This window comes from Typopeltis vanoorti, chromosome 22 (genome assembly GCF_054136105.1).
Source record: "Typopeltis vanoorti isolate ZY-2024b chromosome 22, IOZ_Tvanoo_1.0, whole genome shotgun sequence".
In the NCBI taxonomy this organism is placed as follows: domain Eukaryota; kingdom Metazoa; phylum Arthropoda; class Arachnida; order Uropygi; family Thelyphonidae; genus Typopeltis; species Typopeltis vanoorti.
In genome coordinates, this window is record NC_143570.1 from 23,254,903 (window position 1) to 23,276,364 (window position 21,462).

At 35.6% G+C, this 21,462-nt stretch overlaps 1 protein-coding gene across 1 annotated transcript in view; it reads left to right on the top strand.

Moving 5' to 3' along the window:
• The window catches only part of LOC150094212 (AFG1-like ATPase), a 299,001-nt gene that overhangs the window by 141,254 nt on the left and 136,285 nt on the right, over positions 1-21,462 (top strand). The window contains exon 6 of the mRNA XM_090411886.1: positions 8,544-8,643. Coding sequence (XP_090268012.1) covers positions 8,544-8,643 — 100 coding nt within the window. The remainder of the gene's footprint in view (positions 1-8,543; positions 8,644-21,462) is intronic.

Genomic DNA, 21,462 nt, shown 5'->3' on the forward strand with positions numbered 1-21,462 from the left:
CATGTCTTCCCTCAGGCTGTCTCTCCTTCTCAGTCTACCACAAACCTACACACACACACAGCCCAGTACATACCCAAAAATTGTTATGACCACCCAACACAAAAACAGGTGTCATAAGCACCCTTAAACACAGAGCTCAAACTATTTGTTGTAATGAACAAGCTCTAAACCAGGAATACAAGATCATCAACCATACATTTATAAAAAATGGATACGGTAAAACTGTTCACAAGATCCTCCACAGAGATATTAGTAAAAACAAAAAAGATTTCAAGAATGCTATTGCCATACCTTATGTTAGAGGCATTTCTGAAAAAATAGACAGAAACTACAGAAATACAATCTCAAAACCACCTTTAAACCCCCGACAAAATTAAGACACCTACTCAGTTCTTCCAAAGATCCTCTTCCACACCTAGCCCACCCAGGAGTATACAAAATACGATGCACATGTAACCTACCATACATAGGGGAAACAGGGCAAACCATCCCAGTTAGGGAGGACAAACACAAACGACACATTAAATACCTCCATTTTGGAAAAACCGGCCTTTCTGACCACACATTCCAAACATACCACAGAATTGATTTAAAAAAATACCTACACCGCACCAAAACCTGGTTCGAGAGGAAATTCCAAGAAGCATGTGAAATGCTCAAACATAACCCAAATCTGAACAAAAATGATGGCCTAACCATTCCAAGAATGTGGGGGACCGATCTGCAATCTTTATAGCAATCAGAACAAGCCAAAGAAAAATCCCACTACAAGAAGAGTTGGTGAAGTGCTTTTTTTTTTTTTTTCTTCCCTTAATATTCCATAGCAACTTGAACTGTACGAGTCCTTAAGAAAATCATAGTATATCAATCTGAACTGTACAAATCCAGAAGAATCTTAGTACATGAGGACTTTAGCAGAGTTTATTGTAGTTTTTTATTTATTTTATTTATTAATTATAAATTTTTTTATATATATAATTTTTTTTATTATTTATTTATCTATTTATTTTTTCAATTTTTATTTTATTTTATTTTATTATCGCTAGAGGTCAGGCTAAGAAAAAGATTAATTAAAGTAGATTTAATTTACCAGTATAGAGTGCAAGAGCATGTAGCTTAGTTCCCTATACACATGTATCCTTCTGATGATGACCTCAATACAGGGGTCGAAACGTCAAGCGTTATTTTATTAATAATTAGTAAAATAATCGTTTAAGCACATGTATTTTGTGTCCCTAAATTTGTAAATATGAATGCTGATCACCATGTAACCTTAAAAGAAAGAGACAAAAAGAATACTTTGATAAGAAATCAAACCAAAGTCTCTGATATCGTGGGAAGAATGAAACATCTGAAGTGGGTATTTTGCTTGAAAACAAGATCAGTGATGGACAAAAGAAGTAGTGGATTGGATTCTACAAGAGGAAAAATGACCACGATGTACCGAAATCGCAGTGGGTTGATGATATTATCAGATTTGGGAGTGACATGGGAAAGGAGAGCCATTGACAGACAGTTTTGGAGTAATCTTGGAAAGGCCTTCATCCAGCAGTGGACTGACAATGGCCGATAATGATGATGATTTAATAAATAACACTTTTACCTTGTGTTTTCGTGTATATATTGTATAAGGCTCCCACTGTTTTCATCAGGAAACTAGGGTTAACAGTGAAAAGTCAGCTGTTGGAACACGCTCCAACTCAACATCTAGAAGAAGTAGAATAAACACATCAGAACCATCAATATAAAGGAACCATCAATATAAAGAATATTAATTGAAGGAAATCGAACTTGCAGAAGAATTCCAAAATTATTATTATTATTATTTCGGGCTACTCCAAGGAGTCCTTAGACTCATCGAGGGAGGCCTTAAACATCATGTCCACACAACTATTCGACATTCTCACAGTATCTATCATACCTTGTCTTGAACTCGCTCACTGTCATAGCACCCACAACAGAGTCTGGCAGCTTATTCCACTCATTTACCACTCTAAAAGTAAAGAACCCAGCTCTAACACCCCTGCTAACCACACTCTTGCCCAGCTTCCATAGGTGTCCCCTAGTTCTCCCACCACCTGTCCTGATCTCAAAAATATCCTCTGAATTAATCCTATAGAATCCTTTTAGCAATTTGAATGTCTCAATCATATTTCCCCTTTTCTGCCTATCAACTAAAGTATCACTTGGAGATAATTTGCATTACTGAGACAAAGAAGACAAAAACAGGTGAGAGCTTACTAAATAATAAGTGTAGGGTGTTATTTTCAGGCAATAACAATCAAGGAAAGGAAGAAAAAAACAATTGCATTCAACACCAAATATGAAAATAAACTTCTTGATTGGAAGGCGGTTTTAAGTAGAATCATGAGGGCAAACTTCGGGGACATGAACAATGAAACTTATTTGTGCCTATGGTCCCACAGAAGGTTCTTCCAAGGAAGACGTAGAGGAATGCTTTGAGTCATTAGAAAAGTTGGCTGACATAAAGTAAATTGAAAAAGTGGTCCTTGTTGGAGATCTAAACAGCAGAGTAGGAAATGAATCCCACCAGGTATATAGAAACATTTGGGGAAAATTTGGAAAAAAGGGCATAGCTATTAATAATGGTAAGTATTTACTGGACTTCTGCTCAGGTCATGGACTAGTCATTACCAAACCATATTTCAACATAAAGATGTGCACAAGTTCACACGGATAGAAGACACAAGAAATAAGAAAAGTCTCATTGACTCCGTCATTGTTAATAGCAATATTTTTATGCTCATTGGATACAAGAGTGTACAGAGGATTTGAAATTGGAAGTGACCATTACTTTGTACTAAGCAGAATAAAGATGTTTTATCATGCTTTACCAAGTTTATCCTGCTTAGTACCAAAGTGTTTTATCACATTAAAAAGAACAGTATGAAAATAGTTTTAAAAAGAATTAAAGTTGAACAGCTTTTACAAGCAAATTGTAGATTTGACTATACAAATATTATTAAAGAAAAAATTAAACAAATTGAAACAAGAACTAAACCTTGGAGTCTTAGGCAAACTCTGAAGAAAAATTCAGCTAGTATGTGTTGTCTGCAAGGATAGAATAATAAGAACACCATGGTGGACACAAGAAGTCAAAGAAGCGGTCCTGGAAAAGAAGAAAGCATAACAAACGTTCCTAGCAAATAAGTCAACATATGCCCTAAAAGAATATAGTTAAAAATGTAAGAGAGCTAATCCATATGTAAAAGTAGCTAAACAAAAGTCATGGGAAGACTAGTAAGAATATAGAAAATAAATATCAGGAATCTGGCAAAATGTTCTGGAGGCTACTTTGGTAAGAACATAGAAAATAAATATCAGGAATGTTCTGGAGGCTATTGAAAAAGTTTAGAAATGGAGGATAGAGTACTGTAAAAGGAATCAAAGATGATAAAGGTGACATAAAAACTGAAGATAAGGATATCCTAGATGTCTGGAATAATTACTTTGAAAGACTGTTAAATGAATCAAGCAGTGACAAAATTATAGTAAAAAATTTTCAAAATGCAAACAGGAGTACTATCAATACTTGAGGTAGAAAATGTTGTCAAAAACTTGAAATGCAGAAAGGCAGCTGTAGCAGATGATATTCGACCAGAAATGCATAAATATGGAGATATAAAAGTTTTGCAGTAGCTACACTGCATAATTCAGAAGTCCTGGTAAGAAGGCCAAATGCTAGATGATTAGAGCAGAGCTCTTGTAGTTCCTATCTATAAAAAAAAAAATTTAAAAAAGAAGGAATAAAGCTGAATGTGAAAATTACAGAGGAATTCTTTACTAATTGTTCTAGATAAGATTTATACAAGCATATTTGAAAAGAGGCCAAGAAAAATTATTGAAGAGAAACGGGGAAAAGAACAAGATGGGTTCTGGCCGAATAGAGGTTGTCAAGATCAGATTTTCACTTTATGACAAGTACTTAAGAAATCGTGGGAATATGACAAGGATCTGTACTTAAGTTTTGTAGGTCTGGAAGTGCATACAACAAGGTGCACAGAGAATAGCTTTTCAAAACACTACATTATATGGAGTGAATAGAACATTATACAGAGCAATGCATAGTCTATATTTAAGCTGTCAGTCAGCAGTTAGAATTGAAGAGAATACAGGAAGATGGTTTGATGCAAAATCAGGGGTAAGACAAGGATGCACATTATCTCCACTCTTATTCATCATCTATATGGATCATCTTATGAAAGGAAGTGACGTTGAGTTTGATATTAGAATTGGAAATGTCAAACTTAGCTCTTTGCATTATGCAGATGATGTTGTACTCCCAAAAATCATCTAATGCAAGTCTCCAGGATTCACTTACTACATTGAATAAAAGCTGTAACAAATTTGGCATGAAAATCAGCAATAAAAAAAAATATCAAAATTATGAAATTAGGCAGAAGCATAGAAAACTTCAGCTGCATTCTGAATTGAGGTCCTATAGAACAAGTAAAATATTTCAACTATTTAGGCACAGTTTTTACTGAAGATGGCAGGTTAAATCTGGAAATAGACAACAGAATAAGCAAAGCTAGTATGGTGGGTAGCTAGCTGAATAAATTTATATCAAATAAGAGAGAAATTAGCCCAAACACCAAACTAGCTGTATACAAGTCTTGAGAGTTGAGTTAGAAATAAAGCACTTCATCAAAGACTAGAGACCACAGATATGAGGGGTCTAAGAAAAATTAGGAGAATGAACCAGTGGCATCATTGGCAGAATCATTAAAAATGAAAGAATTTGACATTATTAGCATTCAAGAATGTGTTATCATAGCTAATCTATGGTGGTATAGCCATTTAAATAGAATGGATGAACAAAGGTTAGCAAAACAGGTATTTGATGCCATGATGGCAGGAGACTCAGAGGAAGACCAAGGTCTAGGTGGATTGATTTGGTAAGAAGCTTGCCTTTGAAGTACTAATTGTTAGATATGACAATATTGGAGTGCTCACAAGTAATAGATTAATTTGGAGGAAAATTATTGACAGATTAATAATAATTAATCTGTCAATAATAATAATAATGATTAATAATAATGTAAACTTAATCATGTTGTGTTGTCATAGTAGCCTGAACATCCCTTCAGGATACATATCAGAAAATTTATGATGATGATGATGATGATACCATTTAGTTAATTAAGGGGAATGTGTGCACCCTGATACTTTTGGACTTTGCTAGGTGTTTTGAGAGGCTACAGCATGGAAAGCTGTTGTGTAAATTGGATAGTATGGGATTTTATTAGAAGTATTAGTGTGGATAAGAGGATGACGGATGACTTACTGAAAGATATCAAAAAGTGGTCTATGAATGGGACAGGAGTGATTCTATCAGATTTAATGTGATGGTGTAAACCTAGGTGTCAAACCTTGGTCCATTGTTATTCATTCTTTAATTTAATGATATTAGGAAGTATTTGACAACATTCAAGTATTTGCTAATGATGCAAAGTTAGGCAGGTTAATCAGGAATGGAACAGACATGTAGTACTTATAGAATGATTTGAATAAACTGGTAATGTGGGCATGTGAAAATGTTAACAGTTCAGTGTTACTAAATGTAAATTTATGTGCATTGGTGTGATGAGATGTCATATCCAATGTCATATTTTGTTGGTTGGAATTATGATTAAGTCCTATGAGGGGGGGGGTGTCCACAAATGGTACCCCCCTCATAGGACTTTAGGCTTGCAATCTAATCTTTTCCACTTAGTGTCTGTGCAAATTCATGTGTGTTTTCGCAATTTTAATATTGTTCCCTGATGATGTCTCAGTAACTAAAAAGAAATATAGGAGTGATAAAACGTTTAATTATTTATGTCTGCTGTATATATTCCATTAAACTCCATAATGAATAATAATAAACAATAACATTAATCATCTCTCTTTCTCTAGTGAAGCTAATTAGTTATGATTTTAAATCATCAATCATTTTTAGTTCTTAACATTCCTGTTTCTTAAATTGAAGTTCTTCATTCCTTAAAACTATAAAAATCGTTTAACTCCCAGACTAGGCAAAGACCAAATTACTGTTGTCATGAATTCCAATGCTTACATTTGAAAAATAAATCTTCCCCTATAACATCACAGTTGACAGTAGGGGTCCCATAAAAAGTGAGCTTAATAAACTCAGTAAGCTCATGGATGGTAGGCATTACAAGGTTTAACAGATTAACACAGTAACACAAGGAAAAGAAAGATTGGTGAAAATTTTAAGTAGGATACAAAATAAGAAAATAATTCATTTTTTTCCTAATAAGTAAATTTACATACTTTGAGAATTTTGTCACTGCACGTAACAAGCGAATCCGACGCTGCTTAATGATCAGTATCACTACAGATAAATTGTGAAATATATTCATTCACGGTGAGGATGAAATATTTTTGCCAAAAATATTTCACCCTCAATATGAACACACACACCAATAATAAAAGTTTTGTATCTCACAGAAATAATGCACACAAGCATACAATTTATCTGTAGCGACGCTGCTTGTTGAGCAGTGTCGGATTCACTTGTTACATGCAGTGTTAAGTGCAAACGAATATCAGTGGGTCTAGACGCAAACCAAACGTGATAATTCCGACACTGTGTTAGATTGCAGCGCATTTGTTTTGTAATCTAAAGTGTTAATCGAACAATTCCAATTATTAACTATTCAATCAATGTCGAAACATAAGCAGTAACCTTTAACATGTTGTATTGCATTTATATAATGTAAGCATTGTTATTATTTATAAACAGAAACAAAATTTAATATTTTCGTGTTTTCCTTGGGGATGCTACAGTGTCACAGTGCTTATGTACAAGCCGCTACAAGAACACTTATTCAACATCTCCAATAAAAAATCTGAGAAATCTGGTCTAGCACAATATGAAATTGATACCGACCACAATATCCTATAGACTGAAACATGCTTACTTCGTTGTTGCTGCCATGAGTTTTGAACATCTAAAACTCATGGCAGCAACAACGAAGTAAGCATGTTTCAGTCTATAGGATATTGTGGTCGGTATCAATTTCATATTGTGCTAGACCAGATTTCTCAGATTTTTTATTGGCGATGTTGGATAAGTGTTCTTACAATCTTTTCTCACTTTCCAAAGTAAGAAAGGAAGAAACATTGAGGGGGGGGGTCATTTATTCTGTACCTATCCTACATTGCCAGAAAAAAAAAATCTGAGAAATCTGTCTTAGCACAACATGGAATTGATATTGACCAGAATATCCTATGGTCTGAAACACGCTTCCTTCATCATTGCCAACATAAGTTAAAACGTTTGTTTAAAGAGTATGGCAAAGGTTTGCTCCACCAACCGAACTGCATCAGAATGACCGTCACTCCCTATCGAAGATATGGGAGAAGCTTATTCTAATCAAGCATCTACAATTTTTATTTTTTAAATAATATGTTTTCTCTGTTTTCCCCTTTGCATTGTTCTATGTATAGCATCATATAGCTCATACTATTTTAAATAATCTATTGCTTGTATTCTACTTTGTATTCAAACTGCCTAATGCCACTGATATTTGGCTTTGAAATTTATTATTCACTTTTCCTTTCGCTATCATATTAATTTGTTATAACTCATAGACAGCATGACTTCATTAGAACTAACTGCAGCTAAAAAGCTCAGGACATATTATTGTTAAACATTCTGATCTGTGATTCTACCAAAGGTTCACAAATCAAACAGTCATTTGAAGTCAGTAAATGATTCTTTTTATAGAACACTTGGATAAAGGATTAAACAAGAATATAATTTCCTGGCAAGTTTAATTTAAAATATAACTAATAAGTGAAAAAACTTTCTAGGTTCAGTTCTCATAAAACTTATAGTGTTGCTATACAGATATGTTGGGAAAAAATTTTTTTGTTAATGATTATCTGCAACTATTTCATTACTTCTTCTTTCCTCTTTAGTTTTCTTTTCATTCTGAGTGATTTCAATCAGCAATACGCTGACGAACTTCTGAGTGCCCTGATTTCCCTTTAAAAACCTTAGAACTCTTCAATAGGATTACATTTATTAGTGTAAAGTAGGATAAGAGTAATTCATGAAGCTCATGCCAGCCTACTTAGACTTATGCTTCATGGAATATTGAAATAATAATAATTAATGCAAACATAAGTGTATTAGAGATATTTAAATTGATATCTCAGATGTATTTTTTTCTTCTTCATGCAACTTTCCAGACAGTACAACACAAGAGTATTGTGAAAAAATAAAATAAACTTATATTTTCTCCCGCAAAATGTAGTACATTTAGTAGTGCTTATGCAGTTAATTAGGTTACAGATTCTCAGATTATTTCTTTTAACCGACTTATAACTCAACAGGATTATTTTCAAATACTGTGAATAGCATCATAATGAACTTATAATATTTTTCATATATGTTGTTTGTTTTGTTCTGCCTGTATTTAAGTAAACTTTATAAATAAATAAATAAATTTAAATAAACAGAGCTGTATTTTTTTTTTGGCTGAATTATAATTTACATATTTTATTCATAGGTAACAGATATAGGTGATGCCATGATTTTGAGGAGGTTGTTTGAAGAACTATTTTTAAAAGGAATTGTAGTTATATCCACTTCAAATAGACCTCCTGATGGTAAGGAATGAAATTTATAAAAATATTTTTCCAAATGGTTTATAAGATTTTTGCAACTTAATCAGTAACTGTGAAGTTATAGTCAAGTGAGTAGTTAGCATAACTGCCCTCCAGTCAGTAAGCTGTGGTTCAGATCAGACTTTCGACATGAATATTTTGTGAATGTCTTGAGTGGGGAGAAGAATTTTATCACCTGGTCTGAGACCTTCACTGTACTTATTGGATTGCTGGAAGTGGCTTGAAAGAGTTCCATGTATGGTTTCTAGAGAATTATTTCCAGATTAACTGACCATTGAATAACCCATGATACCTTGTACTAGTGCATTAGCACTGGTACTAATGTTTGATGGGCTAACAGCCTTTCATGGGCAAAATTCACATTAAAAGAGAGAAAAATAAATCCTTCTGTTTCCATCTTCTATTACATATTGTCTGATGGCCTGTTGTCTTTTGAGAAATTTAATTTTAGTGATGATAGGGCAGTTAATCCAATCTCCATAATCAGTGCATGCATTCTCTGTTGCACATGCACTGCTGCTGTTTAATTCATTCCTGTTTGCTATCTTCATTCCATTTCCTGTTGTGTTTCATCTAGCACTTAAACCTAAACATTTAAGGTAGCCAGAACAAATGCTTATTCTCTACTCAGCTTGTGTTTTTGAGAAGTTAAAAACCAAATCTCCAACAACAAGCCATACCACCCGTGTTTGAGATTAGCTAACACCTTCATTTGAAAAGTGGTTCTAAATGTCACTTGCATTTTGAGTGGGATGTGAACCTAGGTATCATTATTGCTATTAACTGAAGGCTTTGGAAAAAATATTTGTTTAATATTTGGAAGAAATATTTGTGAAAAAATTTTATAATTTAACAAACCACTATGATACTTTTTTGGATGGGGGGGGGGGGAATCTTGTTTTGTATGAACCTATTTTGTGTTTCATGTGTTCTTAATTTTTTTTTTTATATACAAATGTGAAGAACACATGAAACATGAAATCGGTTCATATAATTGAAAAGTCAAATGATTTTAATCCCAATACAGTAATACAAACCTTTTATTTGTTGAAATCTTAGAGTTTTGATCTGCTATAATGACCTAATATAATAATAAGTTGATATAATGATTGGAATCTTATTAGTATAGTAAATCCATTGATAAGAGGAAATCGGCATTTGAATACCTGCTGTCAGGAAATTTTAATTTTTCACAATAACACAACAAGAAAACTATATTCTGAAAATGGTGTCTATAAGGACAGCCACACCAGTGGCACAGAAAGCTTCAGCCCAATGATCGATTTTTGCCATGGATTTTTTTTGTCACTGGATGTGCTGTGAAAATTGTTTTGTGTATGCTTCAAAAGATGTAAAAGATTTGTTGACTGTTTGGGCGAATGAAAAGAAGGAAAGTGTGTGAGAAGTGTGATAATAGGCTAAAGTGTTTCAAAAAGGGGACTATTATCATCAGAAGAGTAGTCGAAAAATGGATGAAAGTACTAATAATGGAATAGGAGAACTTAAGCAAAAGTTGATGAGAGTGAAGTGTTAAATGAAACATATGAAGGATGAGATTAAACTTCTAAAGAAGAGATTAGCTGATGTGCATGAGAAGCAGGAAGGTATGAAGCCAGATATGGAGCAGGTATCAAAAGATAATCATATAACATTATATGGGAATTTCATCATTAGAGATACAAATAACAAGGTGCATAAAACTTGTTTTCCAGGTGGAAGTGAAAGAAATAACTGATGCCTTGCGTGAAAGTAAGTTATCAGAATTGGTGGTTGTTGTGGGTACAATGATGGTGAAAAAAAGAAATGTGGGTAAGGATTTGAGACAATTATTGTGGCATGTTGGAAAACAGGTTATTGTGTTTGCCAGATATGATAATAGTGAGTGGAGAAGGAGAGCAGAGGTAATCAATGTCAATGTTAAGGCGATCAGGACAACCATGAGCAGTACAAGGCTCAAGCTAGGAAGGTTACCAGCATAGTAAGAAAAGCTAAATCAGATTATGAGAAGACCTTAGCCAAAGAGATCAAGGGTAATCCCAAAGAGTTCTTCCGCTATGTGGCAAGTAAGAGGAAGAATGACTTCGGAAGGATAACCTTAGTGGGTGCTGATGGTATTGAGGTGACAAAATCAGAGGTAATAGTCGAGTTACTGAGTGATCACTTTTCAAAAGTCTATCACCCAAGTGAGGATATCTCTATACCTATAGCAATACCTAATGTGAGAATTGAAGCTAAAGAATCAGAGGTATTAAATATATTGCAAAACTTAAATGCAAACACTGCGGTAGGCTTAGATGGAATATCAGCTCGGGTGTTGCGTGAATGTACAAATAAATTGTCAACCCCTCTTACCTGGATATTTAATTTAAGTTTGAACTCTGGTATGGTCCCTAGGGAGTGGAAGTTAGGCAAAGTGGTTCCTTTGCATAAAGGTGGCTCTAAAACAGCGGTATTGAATTACAGACCAATCACCATCTCAGGAGTAGTGGTAAAAGTATTGGAAAAGTTGGTTAAAGACAAAATTCAAGAATGGGTGGATCAGGATATGATACTCTATAGAGGCCAACATGGTTTTGTTAAAGGTAGATCCTGCCTTAGCAATCTATTAACTATTCATAATAGAATAACATCTGAGTTGGACAAAGGAACTGGCTACACAGTGGTACTTCTGGATTTTGCTAAGGCTTTTGACAGGATACCCCATAGAACACTGTTACGCAAATTGGAGCAGATGGGAATGGATATTAAATTGGTGATATGGATAGGAGAATGGCTCAGGGAGAGATACCATAAGGTGGTGTATGGAGGAGCCGAGTCCAGAATGAGGCAGGTGACCAGTGGTGTGCCTCAGGGCTCTGTGCTTGGGCCAATGTTGTTTAATTTGTATATAAATGATATAGGAAACGGCTTAAAGGGAGATATTCAGTTGTTTGCTGATGATGCAAAGTTGTGTAGTGCAATAAAAAATCAAGCTGATGTTGAAAGTTTGCAGGAGGATTTAAATAAGCTGGTAAAATGGGCAAAAGAAAATGGATGTCAGTTCAATGTGGAAAAGTGTAAAGTCATGCATTTTGGGATTAAAAGATTACCAGCTGTGTACTACATCGATGGAAAGGTACTCCAAGAGATTGATGAGGCTAGGGACTTAGAGGTATTGGTAGATAGGGAGATGAAGTTCAGAGGACACATTGCTAAGGTGTCGCAAGATTGCACATAGGATTACTTGGTTGTTGAGGAACACACTGACATCCAGAGATAAAGAGGTTATTATTCCCCTTTATAAAGCATTGATACTTCCACATTTGGATTACTGTGCTCAGGTCTGGTCACCTGGATTCCTTGGAGATGAGGAGGCTGTGGAGAGGGTTCAGAGAAGAGTGACCAAGTTGGTGAGTGATATAAAAAATGCTCCCTACATTGATAGATTGAGAGCTTGTGGATTGCAGAGATTGGTTGATAGGCGAAGAAGAGGGGATATGATAGAAACATTCAAATTACTAAAAGGTTTTTATAGGATTGATGCAGGGGAAATGTTTCAGCTGTGTGATAGTGATGGAAGAACAAGAGGTCATCTCTGGAAATTAAAGAAGAGTGTGGTTAACAAAGGTGTCAGAACAAGGTTTTTTGCCTGGAGGGTGGTGAATGAGTGGAATTCATTGCCTGACTTAGTTGTGAGCTCTTCGTCTGTAAATGAATTCAAGAAGAGATATGACAGATATTGTTTTGCTAGTTTGGGTCTCCCGCGATGAGTCTACTGACTCCATGGAGATACCCGTAATAATAATAATAATAATAATAATAAGATAGCTGAGGCATCTGAGTCAGAGGATGTTCAGTTTGTGAATTTATGGAGAGAATTTGAAGGGAAGTTGGAATGGTTTATGGGTGATGAATGTATTTGAATGGGTTTGGTATTAGACATTTAGAGAGAATATTGTTTGCTGAGAGAGCACAGTATCATGAAATTAGTGTAACTGAGAATCAGAGTAAGATTCTGAAGCAATATGAATGTGAAGGGATATGAATGGATAGCGTAGCCAGGATCGGGGAAAGGAGCAGTTAGACTGAAAAGACAGTTGTATTATAACAGCTTACCATATATTATACAGCATTCCTATGCTATATTTGCATATGGAATGGTTTTGCTGTGATTCTACGTTGGGTGTAGGAGGAATGGGAAGGTTCACGTAATATTTTATCTATTTTATGTAAGCTGTAGTCATTGGCTAAAAACCTGTGGCAAAGGTCCCTAAGCTCAGTTTCACTTTGTAGTTATCTGACCCATAGAAAGTGCCACATAAGGACATTAGATGGTTGTAATTTAAATAATAATAATAATTATTATTATTATTATTTGATTATCATTATTATCATTTTTTTGATTATCATATTTCTTATCATTTATTGACATCTGAGGATAAGAAAGTCATTTTGCCTCTTTATAAGGATTTGATAAGACCCACCCACCTGGATTATTGTGTGCAGATTTGGTCTTCCAGATTTCAAGGGTGCAAGGAAGAGTTACAAAGATTATATCTGGATTATGAGATTTAGATTATGAGGACAGATTGCAAGTATGCGGACTCTGGTTAACAGGAAAAAGAGGTGTGATATGATAGATATAGGTATGCTTTTATAGGATATCATCTGATGAAAATAAGGTGGGGAGAGAACATGGGGGCATCCATGGAGGTTAAGTTTGTTCACAGTCGAGAAAGGGGTAAGAGCTAGATTTTTCTCTCTCAGAGCAGTGAGTGAGTGCATCCAGTGTGAATGAATTTAAGGGAATGTATGACATCAGGTTTGGGTGATTTATTGCCACCCTCAATGAGTCCTTAACTCCCTGGAGGTCTTAGATAATAATAATAATAATAATAATCATTATTATTATCTGAGACCTCCAGGGAGTCAGAGACTCATTGAGGGAGGCCACATACTACATGGACCAGCTATCATACTTATTCTTGAATTCATTTACACTGCTTGCATGTACCACAGCCAATGGCAACCCATTCCAATCATGCGCTATCCTATGAGAGAAAAATCTAGCTCTCACCCCTTCTTAGTAGAATTCATTCTCAGCTTCCAAGGATGCTGAGAATGAATTCTGAATTCCCCACCCTCCATAAAATGAAAAATTCCATCAACTGAAATCCTGTGTGACCCTTTCAGAAGTTTGTATGTCTGTATCATATCATCCCTCCTTCTACTGTTTGCTAGTGTCTGCAGTCTAGAAATTCTCAGTCTGTCTTCATAATCAGTATTCCACAATCTTGATATCATTTTTAGTATTATAAATTTTAGAGAGTACAAAGGAGAGTACTCTCCTTTGTACTCTCTCCAGTATATCAGAATCACAACGGAAACCAGACATGCACACAGTAGTCCAAGTGATATCTTATCAAGGCCTTGTAAAGAGGCAAAATGACATCCTTATCTTTACATGTTAAAGTTCATTTCAGCATCCCAATTATCTTTGGAGTTGTATTAGCAATCTTTACTACATGGCCCCTGAACTTTAACTTCCTATCTACTAACACTCCAAGATCCCTAGTTTCTTCAAGCATAATCCCAACAATATAATACAACATTGGATATCTGATTATGCCAAAGTGCATGATTTTACATTTACTGACATTGAGCTGACATCCATTTTTCCATTCCCACAATTCCAGCCTATCGAAATCATTCTTCAAGTACTGCATATCAGATAGGAAGAGTAATGCATTCATGATTACTCTTCCTATCTTTGCATCATCAGCAAATAGCTGTGTCACCTGTCAAATCCTTCCCAATATCATTAATGTACAGATTGAATAACAGTGGATCAAGTGCTGATCCTTGTAGTACACCTTAAATCTTGCAAACTCACATCCCCCCCCTCCCATATACCACTTTTTAATATCTGTCATTTACCATCATCTTATCCATGCTAATATTTTTTTAATCCAAACACACATTCTCCAATTTATGCAACAGTCTTCCATGCTGTATTCTGACAAAAGCCTTAAAAAATCCAAAAGTATTGTGGTGCATCCATTCCCCTTGTCTAATTCAGTGGTAACATTATCATAGAATGTGACCAAGTTGCTGAAACATGACCTTCCCTTAGTAAAGCCATGCTGTTCATTTCAAAGTAGAGATTCACTGTCAACTTATTTCTGAATGCAAGCCCTAACCAATTATTCTAAAATCTTCACCCCCACTCCTGAGATAGCTAATTGGTTGATAGTTGGATACATCAGTCTTTGCACCACCCTTGTACAATAGGATTACCATACATTCTTTCCATTCCTGCAAAATCTTCCCTATTCTAAGACTCAAATTATATAGTCTGGTTAAAGAAATAGCCAGTTCAGCTGAACACTCTTTTGTCACCTGTGCTGATATCCCGTTAGTCTGTATTGCTGAATTCTTATTCAGTTTGTGCAACAGCTCTAATCCCCCCCTCTTCATACACCTGAGCTTCTTCAGAAGAGGTAGCAGTGAATTCAATGCTGCATACACCAGGTTGATAGTTTTTAGCAAAATGGGCATTCGTTAGTTGAACAACCACTTCTGCATCTGTCATCCTCACACCATCTGCATTCAGAAGAGTTACAAGGATGGCTTGATAATTTCCTAGACAGGATTTAGGACTTGCAGAAGCTGAAGCCGTGCTTAGCCTTTCTTGTAAATCCATTCGTGGTTGATATGATCAATGACGTTTGTCCAATTTTTGAAGTTCTGGTTACAGATTACAGGAGGACCTGGGTCTGAAGATGATCTATAAATTCCAGTCTATAATTAATTTCTGGAATCACCAGAAATAAAATATCCTGAACTGAAGAAAACCAATGTGCTTCTCATCTCAAATTTTCAACTCAACATACTGCTCTGAATCGCTGTACTCTGTGATGAGGTTTGTGAAGTCAAAGCATCATGCAATCCTTACAAAGCAACACCTGATGGAGCTAATTTGTATAGCCTTGACAACGTATCAGCTGAACTTTCAGTGACTCACAGCCAAGATAAACACAAGACCTCTAATAAATTATCTCTAATTTTATTGGTTTACGTATTTTCCTCTATGTTTTGACCAGATATTTACTAAGACAAATAAATATCATCAAAAATATCTGTTTTTACCACTTTTATTTTTGTTTTTGGCAGTCTTATTTAATGTTAATGAACTGCAGATTTGCATATTTTTCTTAGATGCTTTCGTAGTTCATTACCATATTAAACATATATAGCTAAAACAATGATCAGTCAGGATTTTGAAAACATTTGGTATATAAGGCTAAAGTGGAAAGAGGATAAGATAGTTCCATTACATAAAGGTGGCTCCAAAACAGAAGTAACAAATTACAGACCAATTAATATCTCTGGAGTGGTTGTTAAAGTATTGGAATAGTTGGTTAAAAGTAAAATTCAGGAATCAATGGATAGGAATGTGATACTTTGTAGCAGGAAGCATGGCTTTGTAAATGGTAGGTCTTACCTCAGTAATTTATTCACATTTTATAAGGTGACAGCAGAATTAGATAAAGAAAATTGATGCAGAGGAAATGGCTACATTTCCTTTTTTGATATTTGATACTGCTGGACTTTGCAAAGTCATGTCATTTGACAGAATGCCACATGGAAAACTATTACATAAGTTGGAGCAAATGGGATTGGATATGAGGCTGGTGGCATGAAGGTGGAGTGGGGGGCTGATACACAGACATCAGAGGATGATTAGTAGAGTGTCTCAGAGCTCTGTACTAGAACCACTGCTCTTTAATTTGTATATTAATGAATATAGCAGAAGATTTGAATGGGGGCTATTCAGTTGTTTGCTGATGATACAAAACTAGGAAGGGCAATAGTTGATAAAGGTGATGAAGATATCTTACAAGATGATTTAAAACAATTGGCAGTGTTGTCAAAGGAGAATGGTTGTCAATTCAATGTTGTAAAATGCACTTCGGGATGAAAAGATTACACACTTCGTATATATGGATGGTACTAGTTTACAGGAAATTGTAGAGGCTAATATAGTGGTGGATAGAGATTTGAAATTCAGAGGACATATTGCAGGAGTTGGCAAAATTGCTCAGAGGATTACTTGGATACCGAAACGCACACTGACATATAAAGATAGAGAGATTATTATTCCTCTCTATAAGGCTAAGATTCGGCTACATGTTGACTATGCACAGATTTGGTCACCTGTGTTTCTTGGGGGATTGGGAGGTGGTAGAGAGGATTCAGAGACAAGTAACCAAGCTGGTGACAAGTCTGTGGAATGTTCCCTATAAGGATAGATTAAGGGTATATGAGTTGCAGAGTCTAGCTGACAGGCAGAAGAGAGGGGATATGATAGAAACTCTAAGTTACTAAAAGGATACTATAAGATTGATGCAGAAGAAATTTTTCAATACATAGGGAAAGGGGGAAAACAAGGGATTACACTTGAAAGCTGTCTAAGAGTGTGGTTAGTAAGGGTGTAGACTTAATGGATTGTATACAGCACTCAGAAAGGATTAAAAACAGAATTTAATTCTTCCTATATTTCGTCTCAGTCAATGAGACATCTTCAGGGATTACAAAAAAAACTAATGTAACATTAAAACAAATAACAAACAATACTAAGCTCAACCACGTGGGTGACACTAAAGTCCTATCTAGGTGGAGCACCCTCTAAGGGCAGTTGTAGGTGGCCTGGAATGTAAAGTGGGACCTCTGCTGATAAGCGTTTCCCAAATCTTAGGAAACTTAATGCAACCATATTTGTTAAGATTTGGTTGATTCCTGAGAGCTGCTGCTGATTCTAAGAATAGTCTTTCTCTTTTGAATTTTCTGTGGTAGAGCATGGTGGTTTTTTCCATGAGATCCTGTGGGTTGTATGCAAGACATGGTCAGTCAGGCCCTGACTGATCACGATGTCATTATTATTTTTTAAAGACTTAATAGCTGCTCTTTCAGAGTAAGAGATGTTGTCTGGAAGTGGTCTAGCATGATTTATGGTGAAAATGGTTTCTATATGAAGGAGGTTAGCTTCTTTGATTGGTAATAAAGATGCGATGCCGCATTTTCTATCTTCGTTAAGAGTTGTTCGTTAGGTATGGAGGTAGGAGCAGTGACAAAATTAAGACCTTTAACAAGTATACTTTCTTCTGCCAAAGGCAGTTGGTGGGAAGAATTATTGATAACAACTTTTTTCAAAAAGGTAGAATCAAAATGAGAAGTTTGGCGATCTTGCATATATTTAAGAGAATAAAATTTTCTGATTAGGTTAATTTTATTAGAATTCTGAATTTTAAGCTGTAAGAGTGCTAATTTCTTTTAAATGGTTCCAAGATGAAATGTCTAGAGAATGAGATAAATGAGTTTCAAAATAGGACTTCTTTGAGAAATAAGTGGCAAGACAACGTTTAGTTTCAAAAATGCCTTCCGATAAAAGTTCCAGTTTGGCTCTGCAGTAAATTCTTTCAGCTTTAGCAGTTTTTATGGATTCTTTAAAGTTAAGGAAGCGTGGAATAATGGAATTGCACTTACATCTTTAAAAATTAATAATGACATTGTGATTCTACCTGCTGACAAAGGGAATGCGACTGTCATCTTAGACAAGTCTGATTACCATAATAAAATTTTGGAACTTTTAAACAGTGATGCTTACTCTGAACTTAAACAGTGATCCTACAATTGAATTACACAATAGGACTAATAATTTATTAAAAACCACCTTGGAGTTACCAAGAAACATCCATCTTTCACTTAGATCACTTCATCCTTGAATCCCTCGATTATATGGTCTCTTGCCCCAGGTGAGTTATCAGAGACAATTGATAAGTGAATGTTCAGCCTCATTCTAAATGCTTTCAAAATATATTATTTTCTTCACATAATTTACTTTTTTTTTATCCATTTTAAACCATCTTATTCATTGTGAAGTTATTTGATCATGGGTGGCTACCAATGAATTAAAGAAGCTTTATTTCCAACGCTATAAGAATAAAACTTCTGGATCTGAAATTGTTAATTCCAACACTATAGTGTTCTCCTTTAAAGAATCACTTTAATTTTAGTTGCTGGTTTTTTCTGAGTCATAACATAAATCTTTTTATCTCCATTAAGGTTCTAAGCTTTATTTTTCTTTCTATATGAATGACCATGAAAAACAAACAGTCATTAATAACTCAGCCTGCCATATCTTCTTCCCCCTACTCTTAACAGCTCTCCATTCATCATAACATAACATAACAATTGATAACTTATAAACGTTTTTCTTTCTATATGAAAGACTCCATAAATATCCCCTGTTGAGTTATGAAAATCCCCTAATTTCTCTCACAACATTATTATACAGTAATTTTCTCGCTCCTTTCATACTACACTATACTGCATACACTATGTTGCCAAAAGTGTCCAGGCAGTAACTGTTTCTATTTCCCATTACTACAGCATTATTGTCAATACAAGGACAGGCCTCCTTTTGCTGCTATTATAGGCATTACCCTATTGGTAGGCTCTCCACTAAGTTCTGTAAACTGCTGCTGAAATTCATTTCCATTCCTCCTGTAGTATGGGGAACAGCTGACGAATGTTAGTTGGGCAAGTAGGTGTGGTATGCAACCCTCACTTGAGCTCATTCTAAAGATGTTCAGTAGAGATGAAGTCTGGGCTTTGGGCTGGCCACTTTAGTTCTTCTCCCTCCATATCTTCAATCCATGGAGCTAGGGCCCTTGGTTTGTGAGGGTGCTTTATTGTGCTGATACATGAAGTTCCAAACTGTTGCCATGGTGTGGGATGAACGGAATTGTCCAAAATGTCATGGTATCAGCATTTAAAGATTCAGACACAGAAACCATTGGGCCCAGTCCAAACCAGGAAAAACAGCCCCAAACCATTATGCTACCACCTCCAAATTTCACAGTCGATACAAGACATTCTTGTAGGTATCATTCACCTGGCATCTGTCAGGTTTCCTGATGCATCCATCGGAATACCAGATCATGTACCACGCTTCATCACTACAGGACCCTCTTCCATTGATCCACAGTCCAATGACAGTGTTGTTTGCAACAGTGAGCATTGGCAGGTGTAATCAAGGATTTGTGAGCCACAGCATAACCATGAAATCTAAGAGCAAACACCTCCTGGTAAATAGTTCTGTAAGTGCCATTTGTTCCAGAGCTCATGCAGAAGTCATTTGCAATGGTTGCTGAGGCTAACTGATGATTTATTGTGATAACATGCTTGAGAGTTCACTGATCCCAATTTGTCAGTTTCTTGGGCTTACCAGTTCTCTTGAAGGGGGGGGGAGGATTTGGTGGTTCTATCACATTTCCACTTCCAGTAACCTCACTGACAGTAGACCAGGGGAAGTGCAATGTGGCAGAAATTTTTTGGACTGAATGACTGAACTTCTGGGCTTCAACTATGATATAGCATTTGAATGGACTCAACTCTCTTTGTCCACTCATCCTGATGGCAAAGAATGTGTACACTGGTTGTTCATGTCCATGTTCCTATGAAACATGTATCTGTGTGCCTATGATGCAGATATGCTTTGTGGGTATGTATCTGCATCATATGGGCGAGGCAACAGAGAGCTATGGGGGTGTCCAGACATTTTTGCCAACATAGTATACTTCCAGTTTTTGTTTCAGCCATGAAGCAAAAAAAACACTCTCTATTAAGTGTTATCGTTATGTTTTACTTGAAAACAGTAAATCTTGCAAACTTCAAAAAAAAAAAAAGTTTTTCATATCATAAATACATTTAAATTAAATCACAGTGATTGTTTCCTATAAATTTTATAATTTAATCAGTGCATTCATTCAGTTCAGTATTAACCTTATATGTATGTACAATATGCCTGACATATGTAATAGACAAACTATTATTTAAAATAATAATACACTATGTCCAAAACCTAAGAATGAACTATATTTTATACTTGTATATGAAAAAATTGTAATGGACAGATTTATTGCCAGCATACTAATACATTTTATTACACAAAATGGGTTATAAATTTTTTGCAAATTAAAATGCAATAAGTTTTTGGCAAAAGTTAAAAATTTTTTAAGGACAGAATTAAGAAAGTAATGTCCAGTGCTTACAAAAAACTATGCAGAGAGAGACATTTCAGTATCCAATATGTTCACCTCAAACTGCGATACAATCCTCACAACATTGTGACATGCTTAACGCCAAGTGATCCAGTTCTTGAGATAAGCCGGCCTGCTCCTCCTTCAAAGCAAGGATAAGTACATTACATAGTTTAATGAAGGGGAATTTCAAGCAGCAATGCATCTCCCCATTGCATTCCAAACATATTCTATTGGGTTGAGATCTGGGGAGTGTGCTAGCCACTCAATTTGATTAATATTCTTGGTCTCCAGAAGTATCTCCCCTGCTTGTGTATGATGTGATGTAGCATTGTCATCCATAAAATGGTTGGCTTGGTTGGCCGATTGGTTAGTGTATCCACTCTCCAGCCAAAAGCTGCAAATTTGAATCCCGCCGTGGGCATGGTTGTTTGTGATTGTCTGCGGAAATACTACAGGTGGTGATGGTAGGTGGTAGATGGCGTTGATGTAGTTGCAGTTAGTGGAAAGTTGTAGAGCAGGTGCTCTCCCTCGATGAGTCTGTGGACTCCCTGGAGGTGTTATGTAATAATAATAATAAATGAATCCTTCGCCTACAGCTCCACGGAACAATCAAACATGATGTTGAAGAACTTTGTTGCAATATCATTCACCCTTTTTTCCAGCCCTTGTAACTCAATGTGTCCATTAAGCATAATGTCTCCCAACATCATAATCC